We start from the raw sequence: 17,512 nt of genomic DNA, 5'->3' as shown, positions 1-17,512 counted from the left end.
AATAAATTAATATAATTAAATAATGTTGTTGACACAGTTTGGTTTAAGGCCTTAATCATTGACGAGGAAGAAAATTATTGAACTAATCGTGTCAAAAATGATTGTTTTTTTATATATGATATATTTATATAAAGAACGAGAAAGGAAACAAGTTTCAGTCCGGTGTCTAATTAAGAATTTTTTTTAATATGTTATATTTATATAGTGTATCATGTATGTGCCAAAAATGATTGTTTTTCCTAATTTGGCATTAGCACATATACTCATATAATATCTCATTCATTGTAACTATAAACAATAATAACATATCCAATTTCTGTAATCATTCAAATAAAATTGAAGAGAATGATATGTACGCATTCACTTACCAGTTATCCTATCCCTTAAAAATAAAAATAAATACGATTTAAAAGAAAAACAAAACACTCATGCATTATTATCACTTTGCCTATGTAGTAAAGATACTCTTGTAGAATCCTTGCTTATGTCTTTAACACACATTTCCTCTTTAGCTTTTCCCCACATCACACAATAGAAACCCAAAGCTATGATCATTCCACCAATTATACTGCAAAAAATTCAAAAAAAATCATAGAAAAATTAGCCATTAACTTATAATTAATAAAAGATTAAAAGAAGGAATCTTGAAATTATTAATGGAGTAATTAATTTAATTACTAACTTTCCAACATGAAGAACATCACCAAGAAAAATGACCCCCATTATGACTGCAGCTATCATTCCAAGTGGCTTTATCATTACAACAAAAACAGGTCCTTTCTTCTTCAATGCCCAAATAAAAACTAGACTTCTAAGGACTATCATCAAAATTGCCTGCAAATAAAAGAAAAAAAAACGTAAGAAACTTACACAAATTCCACTAGTTTAGGAGGTGATTACTTATATTTACTCTAGTTTACAATATTAACTATATTATCAGATTTAGGTGCGCCCAAATACGTTTAGATACGTCCAGATACATGTAGCTCGAGATATATGAGATCTAAATTAGGTGTAATTTATTTTAGATGCATTGTATCCAAAGTAGATTCACATGTATATGAAATACATAACAAATCTCACTCGCCTCCCTCACCTCTCTCCCATCTCGCTCACCTCTCTCCCTATTTTAGTGCATCTGGTAGCAAAAATATATGTATCTAAGTGTATATTTCTTAATATATGGTATGAAATTCTTAATTAGTGGTAAGATATGTAACCTTTTGAAAGTATAGGTAATAATAATACGACCTTCGTCCAATCCTATTTTCATGTTGCGTTTTTCGAAAGTTAACTTGACTAATTTCCAAAGTTAAATAATTAGATTACATTAATTCAATATTTTAAACAAAAAACTTAGATATTCAAAAACTATACGAAAAGTACTATAAATTGCAATTTATTGCATATCAATATGATGAAAAAATATATCGTAAAATGTTAGTCAAAGTTTTTATAGTTTGACTCTAAAAAAGGAAACCATGACAATTAAAAGTGGACGGAGGAAGTAATAATAATACTCCATTTGTCCCAATTTATGTGACTTACTTTCCTTTTTAGTCAGTCCCAAAAAGAATGACACATTTCTATATTAAGTAACAATTTGACTATAAAATGTCTATTTTACCCTTAATGAAATGATTTACAGCCACACAAATTTCTATCATTCATTTTGGACCATAAGTTTTAAAAGTCTTCTTTTCTTTCTTAAACTTCGTGCCGAGTCAAAGTACCTCACATAAAATGGGACGGAGGAGTAATATATATATGGTAATAAAGTATGTCTAATTATAGTTTTTCCAAAAAAGTATGCTTAGTGGTTAACTGTGTCAGCTTTTACCTTGCTGACAAGAGTTCGATTCCTTGCCTTATAATTTCCTCACTGATCATTTCCTTTTCTCCTACCCAAATGTAATTTTAACACTCAATATTTATATATCTATGTTAAATTAACTATATTAATAAATATCAAACGCGAATAAATTAAAATTATTTCGATATATTAGTGTATACTTACAGCATAACAAACAGTAATCAACTCCAAATCTGGTTTAAGTCTCCAAGAACTCAAATTTTGTTCAGCAATTAATCCAACCACACCTGAAATAATTGTTACTAAGCCACAAGTAACAGTAGTCACCACGAATTCTTCTGGATAATCATTTATAGTCCATGCCTGATCGATCATACAATAAATAATTATTATATTTTTAGCGCGAATACTTTTATTAACTTAATTATATTTTCAACGGATACTATATATATATATACCTGGACTATGTACAAGATTGCAAGTAGCAAATTAGCAGTAGCAAGGAGAAATCCTCCAAGGATCCAATTTGATTTTGTACTGATGTGAAGTTGATGAAAATTATTGGAGGGTGTAATTGATTGATTTGAAAAAATTGGAGGGCCTCTATAAAAAGTCATAAGCAGTGCCCCAAGTATTAATATTGTTGTCCCAATAAACTTTGCCAGAGTGCTTTTCAACCTTAATCCCAACTTTTCCATCCTGTTCATAAAGTCAAAGCAATATTTGACAAATATATCATCATAAAAGAATATATACAAAAAGAATACGTTAGAGAATTTTCCTTTTTAATTACTTGCATTGACAAATATATATATATATATTGTTCAAACATGAAAATAACTTTATTTTAGGGTAACTTACCGAAATTTTATTAGTTTATGAACTAATAATGTAGATATACGTTAATTTGCAATATTATGAATCTTATCAAATTTTTGTGTGTACAGATATGTTCAGATACATGTATCTCAATCAAGATACATGAGTTAAAATTATGTGTAATTTGTTCTAGATACACTATATCTAAGTGGATTTGCATGTATCTAAGTTACATAGACGAATTTCGCTCATCTCTCTTGCCTCCCTCCCATCTCGCTAACCACTCAACTCTTATCTTGCTCACATATTTGATATTTCAGATACATGTGAATCACATTAGATACATATATTTGGTGTCCTAGATACATGTATCTGGATACATAGACAAATTTTGTTCGCCTCCCTCCTGTTTAATTTTTGCTAGTCTCTATCCCTATTTCAGTGTATATGGTAACAAAAAACATGTATCTATCTAGCTTGAAATCTCATATGAATTGAAAAAAGAAAATCAAATTAATAAAATTATGCTAATAATGTGTAACTTACCCTGCAATTACAGCAATTAGGAAAGTAAAAGCTGGAACAACATCTGTCATTGCTGAGGCCAAAATTGGATTGCTATACCCTATCCCAAAGCACAACAATATTTGTACAGAGCAGCTTTTTATTTGTGTCACAAAAAAGAAAAATAAAAACAATATTAAAGCCATAATTAAAGTCATAATAACCAACAACAACATAACAAAATAAATTTTTAAAAAAATAAAAAATCAATTTCATGATCAAGTACCTGAGGAAGGCAAGAAGAATCATCCTAGAGAATATAGAAAAATTGAGCTTTCTGCAAGGCCTCATTCTGTTGGACAAAAATGGCATTAAAATAAAGAAATCAAAATAAATTCAGAAGTGAAGTCAAGATTTTAAACTTATATTGATTTTCCGGATTGTAATCTTGTTTAAGTGATTGAATTCTAAAAGAACATATCAATGAATTAAGACAAATACATCATTTGAATAAAAAACTACTGAATTCGATTATGTAGACATTATTCTGATGTTCAAATATTTTCAAATTTTCAAAAATTGATCAGTAGAACTTCCCTCTCGAAACTTAAAAATTTTTAAAAAATAAAATAAAATGCATGTCCAAACACAATTTAAAATTTAATTCCAAAATCAAAACTCGATTTTTCAAATTCAGGTTTCAACTTCAAAATCTATCTCAGTCAAATTGAATCATAATAGTTTGTGGAGAAAGTAATTACCTATGATAGATGAAGGTAGAAGGTACAAGGAAGAACAAAGCCAAGGCATTGGCATAGAAAATGAAGACAAAATTGCTCATTCCTCTAGTAGTAGCAGCTTTATTGAGTGTGTTTAAACCAACTTCTATGCATTCTAATATAACCAACACTATTATTATCACCACCCTTGACCTCCACATTTTTTCCTCAACTAAAAAAGACTTGTACAAATGATTAATCACTTGGAAAGACACCCAATATATATATAGCTTTTAAGAGAATCATATTGTGTGAATCAAACCTCCCACCTACCCCACAATACAGGGGCAATTTTGTCCAATATTTGTATTTACATAATAACAAAATATTCAACGTAATCTCACAAATCATATTCAACATAGGCAAATATTATCTTTATCTTTGCATGCCTCAAGGAAAAGATTTGTATGTATATTAAAAATATCTAAATATTTAATTGTAACAAAACTGATTTTAATATTAGATCAATTTACGGGTACTTATTAATTTCAAATTCTAGATCGGCTCGATCTGTAATATTGGTGCTCTATCACTCAATCGAGAATACTTGTGAAAATTTAAGTTTGGACCATTGAGTTATTTTTTTAATAAAATATGCACATTGCCTATCTCATATTTTTATTTGATGATATTTAATTAAGTTTTAAAAAGAAAAGTTAATTTTTTTTGACACATTTTAAAAGTAACCGTAAAATTATCATATTATATTAACATGTAAGAACATTTATTAAAATGAAACTAAAAATATAAAGTTAAAAGAGTTTTGAATATAGTATGATAATTGTCGTACGTATGCGGAGGCGGAGCCACATGTATTTGAGGGGTATCAATTGATATTTTTTCATCAGAAAATTCTGTTGAGTATATGTACGTAGCTAGGTAAAAATACTTGTTATATATATATATATATATATATTGATATTTCTTAGCTTTTTCATGAATTTATTTCATTATATTTTGATTACCTTTAGTGAAAATTCCGACTCCCATCGCTGATCCAATGATTGTAGCTTTGTTGTTGTTCTTTCTAAAAAAAATTGGGAATACAAAAATAGAATCGAAGTAGGAGATTAATTACAGGATGAAAAACTGAATCTTTATCAATTAAATCAAAATTCAAATACTTAATCAATTGAGTTACTAAAATTCTCCGTATATACGATTGTATCTAATATCATATCCCACTAAATAAAAAAGCAGGATAAAATTCGATATCATTGTTTGCATTTTTCCCTTTCAAAAGTTGTTTAAAGCATCCTCATTAATTTTAAATTAATTTAAGCCCTTCCTAATACCACGCACTAAACGGGATTTAATGTCATATCGAAGAATTAGTCTTTTGTTTATTCTAATTAAAAAAAACTCTAGTAGGTTGGCTAAATTATTTTTTTATGGTATATTGAAATGCATTGCATGTGTGAGAATATCACTAAAATAAAATATTGGCTTGTTCAGTCAAATTAAGGTATCGGATATCAATTATAATAATATGTTCAGAACGTGTAATTATTTTATGACCTAATCTATTTATAAATAAAAAGATAATGGATTAAAACCTACTTAAATTAGTACAATATTTTTTTTTATTAATTTCATATTAAAGGGGCGGATCTACGTGGACGGGTGGGGTGCCACGGCACCCAGTGATCTCGGAAAAAACTTTGTATATATGTATATATTCACTTTGCCACTATGAAATGGTGAATGGCTCAATTGGTAAAGGAGACAAACGGCCACAGTTCCCACGCAGGTTCGAACCTCACTGCAAGCACTATTTTTTGGCTTGTCGCTGGTGACGCTTTTTCTTTCTCTTTCTTTTTCTTTTCTTTCTTTTTTTGTCATTTTCATTAATGTGTGAAAGGCTTTAATTTTTTTTTCTTCCATTCATTCTTATTTATTTACTATTCTTTAATAATTCAAATTGACTCCTTTCCATAATTAATTTTCAGTTTTTTTAACTTTCTCTTTCATATTATTAATCTTTTGATATGAGTGTTACTCATTTATTCTTTATCAATTAATGAGTACTGAATTACGAACCTCACATAAATATTATTAAGAATATATTTAAATAGTAGTTTTAAAAAAATACAAGTTTTAAAATTAATGAATATTATTAGTAGAGTTTTTTTTTATTGTAAAGGTTCTTTTGATCTTCACCGACGTTCTTGCTAAGTAATGTTGAAACTATAATTTTAATTCTTTCCTTACTATATATATGCAACAACACATAAAGTCAATGGAATATGAATATATCAAGTTAATACTATTATATGATTTATACAACCTCAAATTTCTTTGTGAAAAATCTCTTTTTTTCTTCAAATTTCAGTGAATTAGGCCTCTAATTCCTAAAAGGAAGTAAAAATTGAATTGTATATTATCTCAAATCTCGAAATATCTAAAATAAAATATTACTAACCCGAATTGTAACCCAAATTAAAGCAACCGACCATTTTATCTTATTTGAACGATGTGACACCTACGACTTCCAAATCCTAGATCCACCTATATATATATAAAAAAAATTACTTCACTGAATTATAATTTTCAAGTTTATTTAAAATAGGGAAAAGGGATAAATATACCCTGAACAATCGTAAATGGTATGCAGCTATCCTCCGTCATATTTTTGGGACATTGGTGCCCCTGCCATCCAAAAACTAGAGCATATATGCCCTTCACTCTAACGGAAGACTAAATAGGGACACGTGGCGCAATCTTATCCATCGATCCGATGTCGGGTTGATGGATAAGATTATGACACGTGTAACTCCGTTAGTATAGAGGGTATATATGCTCTAGTTTTTGGACGACAGGGGCACCAATGTCCCAAAAGTATGACGGAGGGTATCTACATACCATTTACGATAGTTAGGGGTATATTTGTCCATTTTCCCTTTAAAATATTGGCTTGTTCAGTCAAAATTGCTCATTCCTCTAGTAATACCATATTTGAGGTATGAAAAGTGACCAAGTCTTTTCTAACATATCCTCATCGATCATTAGTAGCTTATAGATCAATTTAGAACGCATATTAACCTAATTTTAAAATAGATTAAATTGGGCAGATCAATATAAATTGAGTTAATAAAATAAGTGGATCATCAACCTACTCAAATCTAAGAAAATTGAGTGAATCATAATTTTACGAACTGATTTTATCACCTCTAATTGATGGTTATTTTCAAATAGAGTAGCCATAAGAATAAATTTGCAAGTATAAGATCATATAAAATTATAATATACATACATATAAAAGAATTATGTATATAATACCTAACTTGTTGAAGTCCCTCACATATTAAAAAAACTTTTACCTAATACTTTTTGAATTTTCTTGTTAAAATTTTCGAACTCCAACACCAAAAAAGGGCACGATAATGAAAAGGAGATTATACTAAGAAATACTTTAAGTGTAAGAGTAATTAAAAAACATATAATAAATTCTATCACAAATATAGTCAATTTTTCCGCATCTCAACAACATAAAAAATTTCTATAGATAAATCAAAATACATCACTTTTTCAGATTTTGAGATTTAAATAATTTTCTTTTTACTATTTATTATATATATATATATATATATAATATCTTGAATTATCAATAGTTAGAGTAATTTATAGTAGCACTTTTTAGATAATTTTCAAATATGTAAAATTTTATTTTTTAAAAAAATAAAGATTTCATGCCTGAATTGACTGTAAAAATTAAATCGTTTGATTTTCGAAATTCGAACAATACCACATAAATTAAGATTAAGAAAATATTAAACTATGTTAAGAAAAATCTTTTTAAAAAAATAGTAGCTATAAGAAGCATGGATTCTTCTATAGAAAAAAAAGAAGACTTAGAGCCTGTTTGGATTGGCTTAAAAGTTGATCAAAACTATTTCTAAGTCATTTTAGCTTTTGAGAGTATTTGACAAAGTTAAAAATAACTTAAAATAAGTTCAAAATGACTTTAAAAAAAGTTAAAAATAGATATTCTCTCACTTTTTTTTTTACTTAAAAGTTACTAAAAAAATAATTTTTTTAAAATTACTTTTAAATTATTATTTTTTAAAAAAAATAAGCCAAACGGACTATTATCAAGTTGTGTTTTCCTTTTTATGAATGACAACATCACATAGGTAAGTAGAATTTAATTAACTTAATCATTAATTAGAAAACTAATTCTAACCCGTAGATATCGTATCACCCACAAAAACTCATAACCAAATTGTTATTTGTGGTTGTTTTTGTTTCAAAACATCTATAATTCCGTTCTAATTCTATATTTATAACCAAATCCTACCAATAGTCTGAACAACACTCTACTAGTAAATAAGAATACTCAAATTCTTAAAACTTTTCTTTCATTTAATTATTTGTTATAATCATTATGGGCAAAGTCAAGATCGGAATCAATGGTGATTTTTTATTTCATATTGTTATCCACCTTTGTTAATGTCAATATTTTTTTAAAAAAAATAAATTGTTTTGTTTGGTATACGTAGGTTTTGGAAGAATTGGTAGATTAGTGGCTAGAGTGGCATTGCAGAGTGATGACATTGAGCTTGTTGCTGTCAATGACCCCTTCATCACTACTGAATACATGGTTACTCCATTTTCCTTTTTAACTCTATTGTTTTAATAATTATCTGGTGTTCGAAATTTACTGATCTGATTAACCTCTATATTGATTCATTGTTCTTCGTATTATTTGTAAAGTTAGACAATGTTCAATATTTATCACCTAGATCTAGAGTGTCGGAAGTAGACTCAATTAAACCCCTTATTTTCAACATAAACCAGAGATATATATGTCTGAAAAGTAGTATAAAAATCATGAAAAGTAATATAAATATCAAAATTTGAGATATATTTTAAAATAACTTACAAATTTGAATCCATGACGTTTAAATATTGGATCTGCCTCTAGTGTGATTTGTACACCCTTTCCTTGCAATGAATGTTCCATATTTTTGGATCCATACCCAAGAGAATCATGAATTTTATATCACGTTTAAAGTATTACTGGAAATGATCTCTTATAATCACTTACAAGTTGAATTTTAAAAAAAAAGATCTTTATTGATTAGTCACGTCAAATGTGGTATATATAGTTCCTTTATTGATCCATCTCATAATTTCATGTGCAAGAGTTTTGTTTGTAGACTTAAACGTATACTATTATATAGCAATTTCATATTTTTCATTCGATAAGAGATTATGGATCAATTCTTAGTAAGGACAACTTGATTGCGATTATATGCCTGATTTTCAATCTGATATATCCTGTGCTCGTTGTAATGCACATTTGAGTCTGATTTGAATTTCGTGTTTTATAGACCTATATGTTCAAATATGATACCGTTCATGGCCAATGGAAGAAACACGAGCTTAAAGTTAAGGATGAAAAAACTCTTCTCTTTGGCGATAAACCTGTCAAAGTATTTGGTGCTAGGTAAATAAATGCATTTCCAACATTGCATTACAATTGAGTTTTTCTTCTTACCTTTATTGGTGTAACAAACAGAAACCCCGAAGAAATTCCATGGGGTGAGGCTGGAGCAGACTACGTCGTTGAGTCCACTGGTGTTTTCACTGATAAAGACAAAGCTGCAGCTCACTTGAAGGTATTCATACTTCATTTTCATATGTTATACACTGATAGTTTAAAAGAACTTTTTATGCTAACGCGTATAATTATGATGTTCCATCTATTTTTTTTTTCGTTAGGGTGGTGCAAAGAGAGTTGTTATTTCAGCCCCTAGCAAGGACGCGCCCATGTTTGTAATGGGTGTAAATGAGAAGGAATACAAAGCAGATATTAACATTGTGTCTAACGCTAGTTGCACTACTAACTGTCTTGCTCCATTGGCTAAGGTTGTTTTTTTTAGTCTGTTTGGTATCTAATCTCGTCATTTTAGTTGAAATCCAACTTTGATCGTATTCAATTTGAATCATCACAGGTTATTAATGACAAATTTGGTATCGTTGAGGGTCTAATGACCACGGTCCATTCTATTACTGGTAAGCTAAGGTCCTAGTTACTGATGTTCCTAGTTATGTATCTTCTGTTTTAACTTTGTTGATCGCGAATTTGTTCTGTATACGTTATATAGCAACACAAAAGACAGTTGATGGTCCTTCGATGAAAGACTGGAGAGGTGGACGTGCTGCTGCTCATAACATCATCCCTAGTAGTACCGGAGCTGCCAAGGTAGTACTAACCATGTTATGCCCAAATCTATTTTTGTATTTTTCATATGGTCTGTAAGGCGATCCACGCTCCAAAAGGCGTAGCATAATTTACTCTGTTTTCCAGAGGAAATTGTGTAGTTACTATACTTTTTACATTTGATAATGCAGGCTGTTGGCAAAGTTCTACCAGCATTGAATGGAAAGTTAACTGGTATGGCTTTTCGTGTTCCAACTGTTGATGTTTCAGTGGTTGATCTAACCGCAAGGATTCAGAAATCAGCTACCTATGATGAGATTAAAGCAGCTCTCAAGTATGAATACTTATGAGATTTCGCTTATTGAAGAAATTATAAGTTAGATTGTGAACAGTTTTTATCTTTGTACAGGGCTGAGTCTGAGGGAAACATGAAGGGAATTCTTGGCTACACCGAAGATGATGTAGTTTCATCTGATTTCATCGGTGATTGCAGGTGAGAATTGTTCTTGACATCTAATGGATCTAGGCTAGACACAACGGGTTCAATTGAATTCACTGTGTCTAGCTCTAGCTCGGATAAAGAGCAGAACTCATCACTGACTCTAAATTCTGGATTCGTCACTGTTTAACATTTTGACATGTTGCTTGTGTTAGGTCAAGCATCTTTGATGCCAAGGCTGGTATTGCTCTCAATGGGAACTTTGTTAAGGTTGTCTCGTGGTATGACAACGAATGGGGATACAGGTAAAGGTTTTATCGGATTTTTTACCTATTATTGGAGTAGAAAATATTTGTTTGTGATCAAAGATGGATATTACTTTCTGCTCGAACTATCTACACATGAAACACAAATCTAAAATGTATATAAGATTACTCATTTTGAATACTGACTCTAGCTTCTGAATTCGTTTCTGTTTCAGCTACTAGCATTATAATATCGCTCTAACAACATAATATACATTTTTTGTTGTTGCAGTAACCGTGTTATCGACTTGATTCGTCACATGTCAACTGTTGTATAAACAGTTAATATTTCTATGAATGGTTAGAGTTCAGCAAAGAAGCATTGAAGATATGGAATAATAGAGAAGTAGAGATCAGTGCATTATATCCCTTTTGTTATTTTTGGAGTTTTATTAGAAAGCTTCTGAGGATTTTTTTTTAATATTATAGTTCAGTAGGAACAATTAATAAGACGAAATGAGTGTATTCTGCTCATATATTTTTTTGTTAGAAAGGTGCAATTTTGGTACACTAAGATATATTATTTTGTGTAAATCGAATTTTGAATTGACTATTTCTCATTTTCATCTTCATTACGAGCACTTTGTCCAACACATCTAACCAACTCGCATTGTTCACCGGCTCAGCCGAATGGGAACTTTGTTAAGGTTTTTCATATAACATTATACAAAATTTGATACATCTTTTTCAATGTGGGCTCATCACCAGATACAGTTTGCATATCTTCATACAAAATGATACAACTTTTATACAATTCTCATATTACATTGTACAACTTTTATACAACTCTGTTATAAATTGATACATCTTCAAACGGGTAAACAAGTATAGTTTGTTTGTCATACTTTATTCAATTTTCATATACTCATATATAATTATGCAAGTTGTATGCATTTCATATGTCATGTGTTCTGCTTTTTCTTCGAGTTTCAATTAATCTGAAATTCTAGCGTTAGCAAATTTTGATATACGTTTCATACTAAATCGATATGAATTTGATACGTCTTGTAACATTTGGTTGATTGGCAGATGCAGTTTGCATGTCTTCATACAAACATAATACAATTTTTATATATTTTTTTTATATAATTTACATACAATTGTGTAAGTTATATGTATTTTGTATATACAAATTATATACAATGAATAGATTCTAATTTCTCATTTCCAAAAATTACAGTTTGTTCATTTTCTTATCATATGTCATTCCGATACCACATAATTTTCTTCTATTTACCATATCTATAAATATTTTTGCTAGGTGGTTCTGAGTAATGAGAAAGTATTAAATCATGGTGAAGCTTATTCTGATTTTCTTTTTGAAAAAATAAATAAATGAAAAGGGCATTAAGCAATAAGAGACCTGGTTTTATTCATAACTCAATAATAATAACCATTAGTATTCAAAGATATGATGGAAAAATAAGGAGTAACTACGTAATTCAACATACTGCACTATCATATATACTGTTATTATCTATATTTTCAAAATATTATGTATCTTACCACTAATTAAGTGTTTCCTATTATATATTGAGGAAGATACACTGTATTAGATACACATATTTTTGTTATCAGATACACTAAAATAGAGAGAGTCGAGCGAGATTTGTTATGTATCACAGATATATGCGAATCACACTAGATACACTCTAGATATATGTATCTGGTGTGATTCACATATATCTGAGATACTAGATACATAGGATAGTGGTGAGCGAGATGGGAGGAAGGCGACCGAGATTTATTATGTATCCCAAATACATGTGAATCCACTTTGATATAATGTATCTAAAACAAATTACACTTAATTTTGACCTCATGTCCCGAGATACATGTATCTAGACATAGTTGCACGTATCTGGATGCACCAAAATCTAATAAAATATATAATATTACAATCTAAAGTCTATCTAAATAATTAGCTCCTAAACTAATAAGATTTATATAAGTTTCCTAAAATAAAATATAATTAAGATAGCCCAACTCAAAAATAGGAACCAAATTTAATGGGCCAATTTTAAGAGGTATAGTTTCATTTCAAGTGGTCTAAATTTTGGAATAACTAGGCACTACCACCAAGTACCAACTAATTACGATTATTTTAACACATATCACCTAATCATGATAAAAACTTATTTATACTCGATGTTACATTATCATGATAAATACATGACATTTGTTTTTTATCTACACATTAGTCACTTAATCATAGTTAAATAATTTACATTCTTATTTACTATTTGTTTTTAATCGCTAAGGTTAAATTGTATAACTAGATGCATATAAATGCTCGGTACAGATAAATATTTATTCTTCACCATGTGATTATAAGATACTTGTGATCTTATATTTATTAAATCTTACAAATATCGAATACGACTTGTTTGGTTGGTTTGTTAGATTTCAATTTCAAAATCCTAATATATTTATTAACCCAAAAAAAAAACTTTCTGCGTAACTGAAAAGTCGGTATACCTTATTTAAAAAGAAATTTGTTTTATAATTTTGAATGTGAAAAGGTACAAAAGTACCTTTGAAGATCCACCAGAAATAATTACATGGTTAAGTTAAGAAAAAAAAAATAAGGACATGTAAAATTCCACCAACTTGCTACTCCATTCTTACGTAAAAAGTATTTTTCCCCCCATATTTATTATTTATATATATATATATATTTATGCTTTAAAAAATATATTACTAAGTTAGTTCAACTTTTCTTCTTTAGGACTAACAAAAGAAATTTTTTGTAAATAATTGTTATCTCTATTTATCTACACCAAAAATAATAATAGTAACAATGTATTCAGTGTAGTCTCTAACAAAGTGAGGTCTAGGGATGATGACAGAGTCAAGATTTTCAATAAAGAAGTTCGAAATATAAAAAGTAAGCAGACGCAGAGGTCAAAGGGAGTCCAATATCTACTATATATATGTAAGATTTATTTAAGCATACATAAATAGTGTAATTTTCCGCCGAAGAGGATCTTGATGAACCCCCTTGGCCGTTAGCTCCACCCCTGTATAGGGATGATTATAGAGTGTTCACACATATATCTTATCTCTACCATAAAAGATAAAAAGATTATTTTCGATAAACAGACCAATTATAATAGTTGGGGTAGGAGGGGGGGGGGGGGATACATGAGAGAAGATCCACCACCCTTTTTGGAGGGGTCCTTGTTAAGCATATAAGCAAAAGGAGAGACAGAGAGAGACTAGTCGAAGTCATCCATTGGCTTCATTTTCCTTCGTAGGAGCAACATATTACCCCTTGGTACTAATCAACTTCTCCCCCTTCTTAACTTTTTCTTAGAGTTATTGTTTGGGACGGTTTTAAATATATACGATAAAGCAATTAGTTTATGATAACTATAGTTCTGTTTTTATTTATATAAAAAATAGTCAAAAGTCATAGAAAGTATACAGTGAGTATACATTATGATACACTCAAAAAATTGAATATAGCTTATCTATACGTGATTTATATACACTGACTATACATTATGATATACTCAAAAAGTTGAATATAGCTTACATATATATTAGCTATAAACAGACTAATTGGCTATACATTATGATACACTCAAAAAGTTGAATATAACTTAATTATAGATGAAACCCGTATTTTTAAGTGACCTAGAATACTTTCCGATCCTTATAGGAATGCACCAGGATCCTCTCTTAGCCAATTTTTATTTGCATTAGTAATGCACATACTAATGTGACACATTTAATGGGATATGCCATAGTGAATGTTATTTACATATGATATGGTACTAATTGACGAGATGCTAGGAAAAGTTAATGTGAGGTTGGAAGTTTGGAGATGGCTCTTGGAGTCAAAAGAGTTCAAGTTGAGTAGCATCGAATTTGAATATTTAGAGTGTAAAGTTCAGTACTGATTTGTCTCAGATAGACATTGGTATTGGTGCACATGTAATCCTCAAGAAAACTGTGAATTACATGGAGATTTTCCTGGAAAGTAATATGAAAATTTGCAGGAAAATAAGTTTCCTGCGAATTTTCATACTAATCCCCAGGAAAATCTCCATGTAATTCACAGTTTTTTTGTAGTGACCTAGACCAATAATTCAAGGTAATGGGAACATTGATGAGAATGTCACTCATCGTATTGAGTGTGAAGGATAAAATTAATGCTCACATCCGATGTTCTTTGTGATAAGGATGTGCCACCTATACTGAAAGGTAAGTTTTACAAAGTAATTATTAGACCGATTATGTTATATCGAGAGAAGTATTGTTAGTTAGTGAATTATAAATTCTCATGTCTAGAAGATGAGAGTGACAAAGATAGGGATATTGAAGTGAATGTGTGGGCTTTTCAGAAGTGTGATAAGATTAAGAATAAAGTCATCCAGGATACAGTAGGAGTGGCCACCCTTGGAGGAAAAGATGTGAAAAGTGTGACTGGGATGGTTTAGCCATGTGAAGAAGAGATGTGTGATACTAGTTAGTTGGTGTGAAAAGTTGGTCGTAGAGGGCTAAAGATGGATAGAGGTAAACCTAAGAAGTATTGAGGGTGAGGTGATTAGTCTGGATATGACACATCTTCAAGTCACCGAGGACATGACCCATGATAAGATGGTGTGGAAGTCGAGCATTAGAATAGAAGGTTAGTAAGAAGTCGTGAATATTTCTATTCTTAGAGTACTAGTAAACTTCTTCTTGCTTGCTGAGCTTTAGGTTTTTATTACTACATGTTGTTTCTTTAGTCTATTTATCTTATTTACTTGATGTTGTTCTACGTACTGTTCAGTCGAGGGTCTATAAAAAATAACTTCTATGTCATTTCAAGGTAATGTTAAAATATGCGTACAATCTATCATCCGTAAATCGCACATATGAAATTATACTAGAGTTGTTGTTGTTTTTGTACTCCTAAGTATTCAATTTGTCTTAAATTTAACCATGTTTAACTTTACGGTCCACGAAAAGCCATAAGTGTCGTTAATTTCATCTCATATTTGCTCTTTTCTTTAATGATGATTGTGCAACTTAATTCTGACATTTACCAACGTGCAATAACTTGAAGTAAGCCCTAAACAATTAAAAATGTCCAAATGCAAAGTTAAGTAATATATTTAGACTTTTTCCATCAATAAAATAATGTGAAAATAAGAAAGAAAAAGAAAACTCCGGGAAAGAGAATTTTTTTTTGTGGAGAATAGCAAACATTTAAATCATAGTAAATATTATAGCTATTGTTTAGGGAAATTCTAATTCGCAGCTATAGTTTTGCTCAATTTTACTATTAGCCTGATTTGTATAATTTGTGTGATTTATATAAATTCAGATTTTGTATAATTCGGTTTCTGATTAGTATAAATCTAAAATTTTGTATATGCTTATCCTAACTATTTGTATACGATTTATGAAAAAATCATAAGCAATTACCCTGTTTGTATATTGGTAAGAGAAATATACAAATGCAGTTCTAAAAATTTCTTAAATGTATAAATATTTTATTTGTATATACTTACCCTATTTGTATATTCGCAAACGAAATATATAAATGAACAGAAATATACAACTACAACCTCCATAGCAAATGAAACTATAGCTATGAAGCACAACTATCAAAACTATAGTTATAGAACCTTATTATATCTATTATGTTTGTTATTTCTGAAATTTTCTAAAAAGAAAAACGGAAAAAAGAGCTATAGAGAAAAAGAAAAAGGAACAAAAAGGACCTCAAAAGCTTTTCAATAACCTATTTATTATAAAACAAGATTTCGTTCCACTTTAACATACAGGACAATTATGTACAATGTGTACTAGCTACACCTATTTTACCTTGAAATAGTGTTTTAAAAGATAATTTTGGGACTCGCCTCGACTGTGTCAATTGCTAGCGCATTCAGGACCCCGCGCCCAGCTCAGCTGGAGAGGTCAAGTTTGATCTGATAAGTGCTAATTCGGTTCGGATAGACTTCATTCAAGAATGGGCCACTAGTAAAATGCCTTGAGGCTCACATGTGAAGTTTAGTTCTATGAAGTTTGATTGTATGTTCTAAACATGTCTAACGTCCAATATTTGAGGCTCATATCTAATAGTTATTTATAAATTATGTATTAAAATTTTGAGTAACATTGTTGACCCTTGATCATAATTTTTTAATCAATCAATAATGCTTATTAATAGTTTTTTTTAATCTATAGAAATAAAAAGATTGAAAGTAACAAAAATAAAGAATTTGTAATATTGCATATTTACTATATGAAATTAATAATGTAAGGGTGAATATCATTTAATATTTCTTTTAAAAATGCATAGTCCAAATTTTACATCTTCATGACTTGTTATTGATCTTCATATTTTTGTCATATGTCTTAAACTTGCCATATTTTATTATTTTGCTAATTGAAAATAACTTTATTTTTATTCATGAAAGAGTGATGTTTTGATTATTATACAATACCAATAGAGTTTATTGATTATTTTCCTTTTAGGATGGTAAATTGGGTAGTATGATATGCATCTTCTAATAACTTTTATATCATAGCATTATTTATACTCATAAAATATACCTTATAAGTTTTATTTTTTTAATGAATTTCTCTTATCGTGTTTTTTAAATTTTTCTTAAAATTATATTGATGTATCTTTTTTTTTTAAAACAAGAAAAAGATATTTTTGATGTTATCACACTACTTTACTAT

The 17,512-nt window shown here is 29.4% G+C and overlaps 2 protein-coding genes across 2 annotated transcripts; one reads left to right on the top strand and one right to left on the bottom strand.

Annotated features, from left to right (window-relative positions):
- Positions 1 to 239: 239 nt before the first annotated feature.
- Positions 240 to 4,076, bottom strand: LOC125829185 (WAT1-related protein At5g40240-like). Its single transcript, XM_049508435.1, has 7 exons — positions 3,898 to 4,076; positions 3,423 to 3,488; positions 3,179 to 3,292; positions 2,272 to 2,512; positions 2,018 to 2,176; positions 683 to 834; positions 240 to 568 (listed from the first exon to the last, which is right to left on the bottom strand). Exons 1-7 carry the CDS (start codon positions 4,074 to 4,076, stop codon positions 427 to 429), a joined length of 1,053 nt encoding a protein of 350 aa, XP_049364392.1. The 3' UTR covers positions 240 to 426.
- Positions 4,077 to 8,260: 4,184 nt separating this feature from the next.
- LOC125829180 (glyceraldehyde-3-phosphate dehydrogenase, cytosolic) lies at positions 8,261 to 11,154 on the top strand. The gene is made up of 11 exons (XM_049508429.1): positions 8,261 to 8,327; positions 8,415 to 8,515; positions 9,249 to 9,364; positions 9,437 to 9,536; positions 9,640 to 9,786; positions 9,873 to 9,933; positions 10,026 to 10,123; positions 10,273 to 10,415; positions 10,491 to 10,574; positions 10,736 to 10,825; positions 11,058 to 11,154. The coding sequence occupies exons 1-11, from the start codon at positions 8,300 to 8,302 to the stop codon at positions 11,101 to 11,103; spliced, it is 1,014 nt and encodes a 337-aa protein (XP_049364386.1). The 5' UTR covers positions 8,261 to 8,299; the 3' UTR covers positions 11,104 to 11,154.
- The last annotated feature ends 6,358 nt before the right edge of the window (positions 11,155 to 17,512 follow it).

Source organism: Solanum verrucosum, unplaced genomic scaffold, assembly GCF_900185275.1.
Source record: "Solanum verrucosum unplaced genomic scaffold, falcon-dt-bn FXZP01000264.1, whole genome shotgun sequence".
NCBI lineage: Eukaryota > Viridiplantae > Streptophyta > Magnoliopsida > Solanales > Solanaceae > Solanum > Solanum verrucosum.
Note: the sequence above shows the minus strand (reverse complement) of the source record. Positions and strands in the feature narration are given on the sequence as shown.

Excerpts from the sequence above, each read along its gene's own strand:
- LOC125829185 (XM_049508435.1), bottom strand. The coding sequence starts at position 4,076 with ATGTGGAGGTCAAGGGTGGTGATAATAATAGTGTTGGTTATATTAGAA. Across the intron at positions 3,293-3,422 it reads ATTCTTCTTGCCTTCCTCAG|CTGCTCTGTACAAATATTGT; the intron begins GTACTTGATCAT and ends ACAAATAAAAAG. Across the intron at positions 2,513-3,178 it reads CTAATTGCTGTAATTGCAGG|GATGGAAAAGTTGGGATTAA; the intron begins GTAAGTTACACA and ends CTTTATGAACAG.
- LOC125829180 (XM_049508429.1), top strand. The coding sequence starts at position 8,300 with ATGGGCAAAGTCAAGATCGGAATCAATG. Across the intron at positions 8,328-8,414 it reads AGTCAAGATCGGAATCAATG|GTTTTGGAAGAATTGGTAGA; the intron begins GTGATTTTTTAT and ends TGGTATACGTAG. Across the intron at positions 8,516-9,248 it reads TCATCACTACTGAATACATG|ACCTATATGTTCAAATATGA; the intron begins GTTACTCCATTT and ends CGTGTTTTATAG.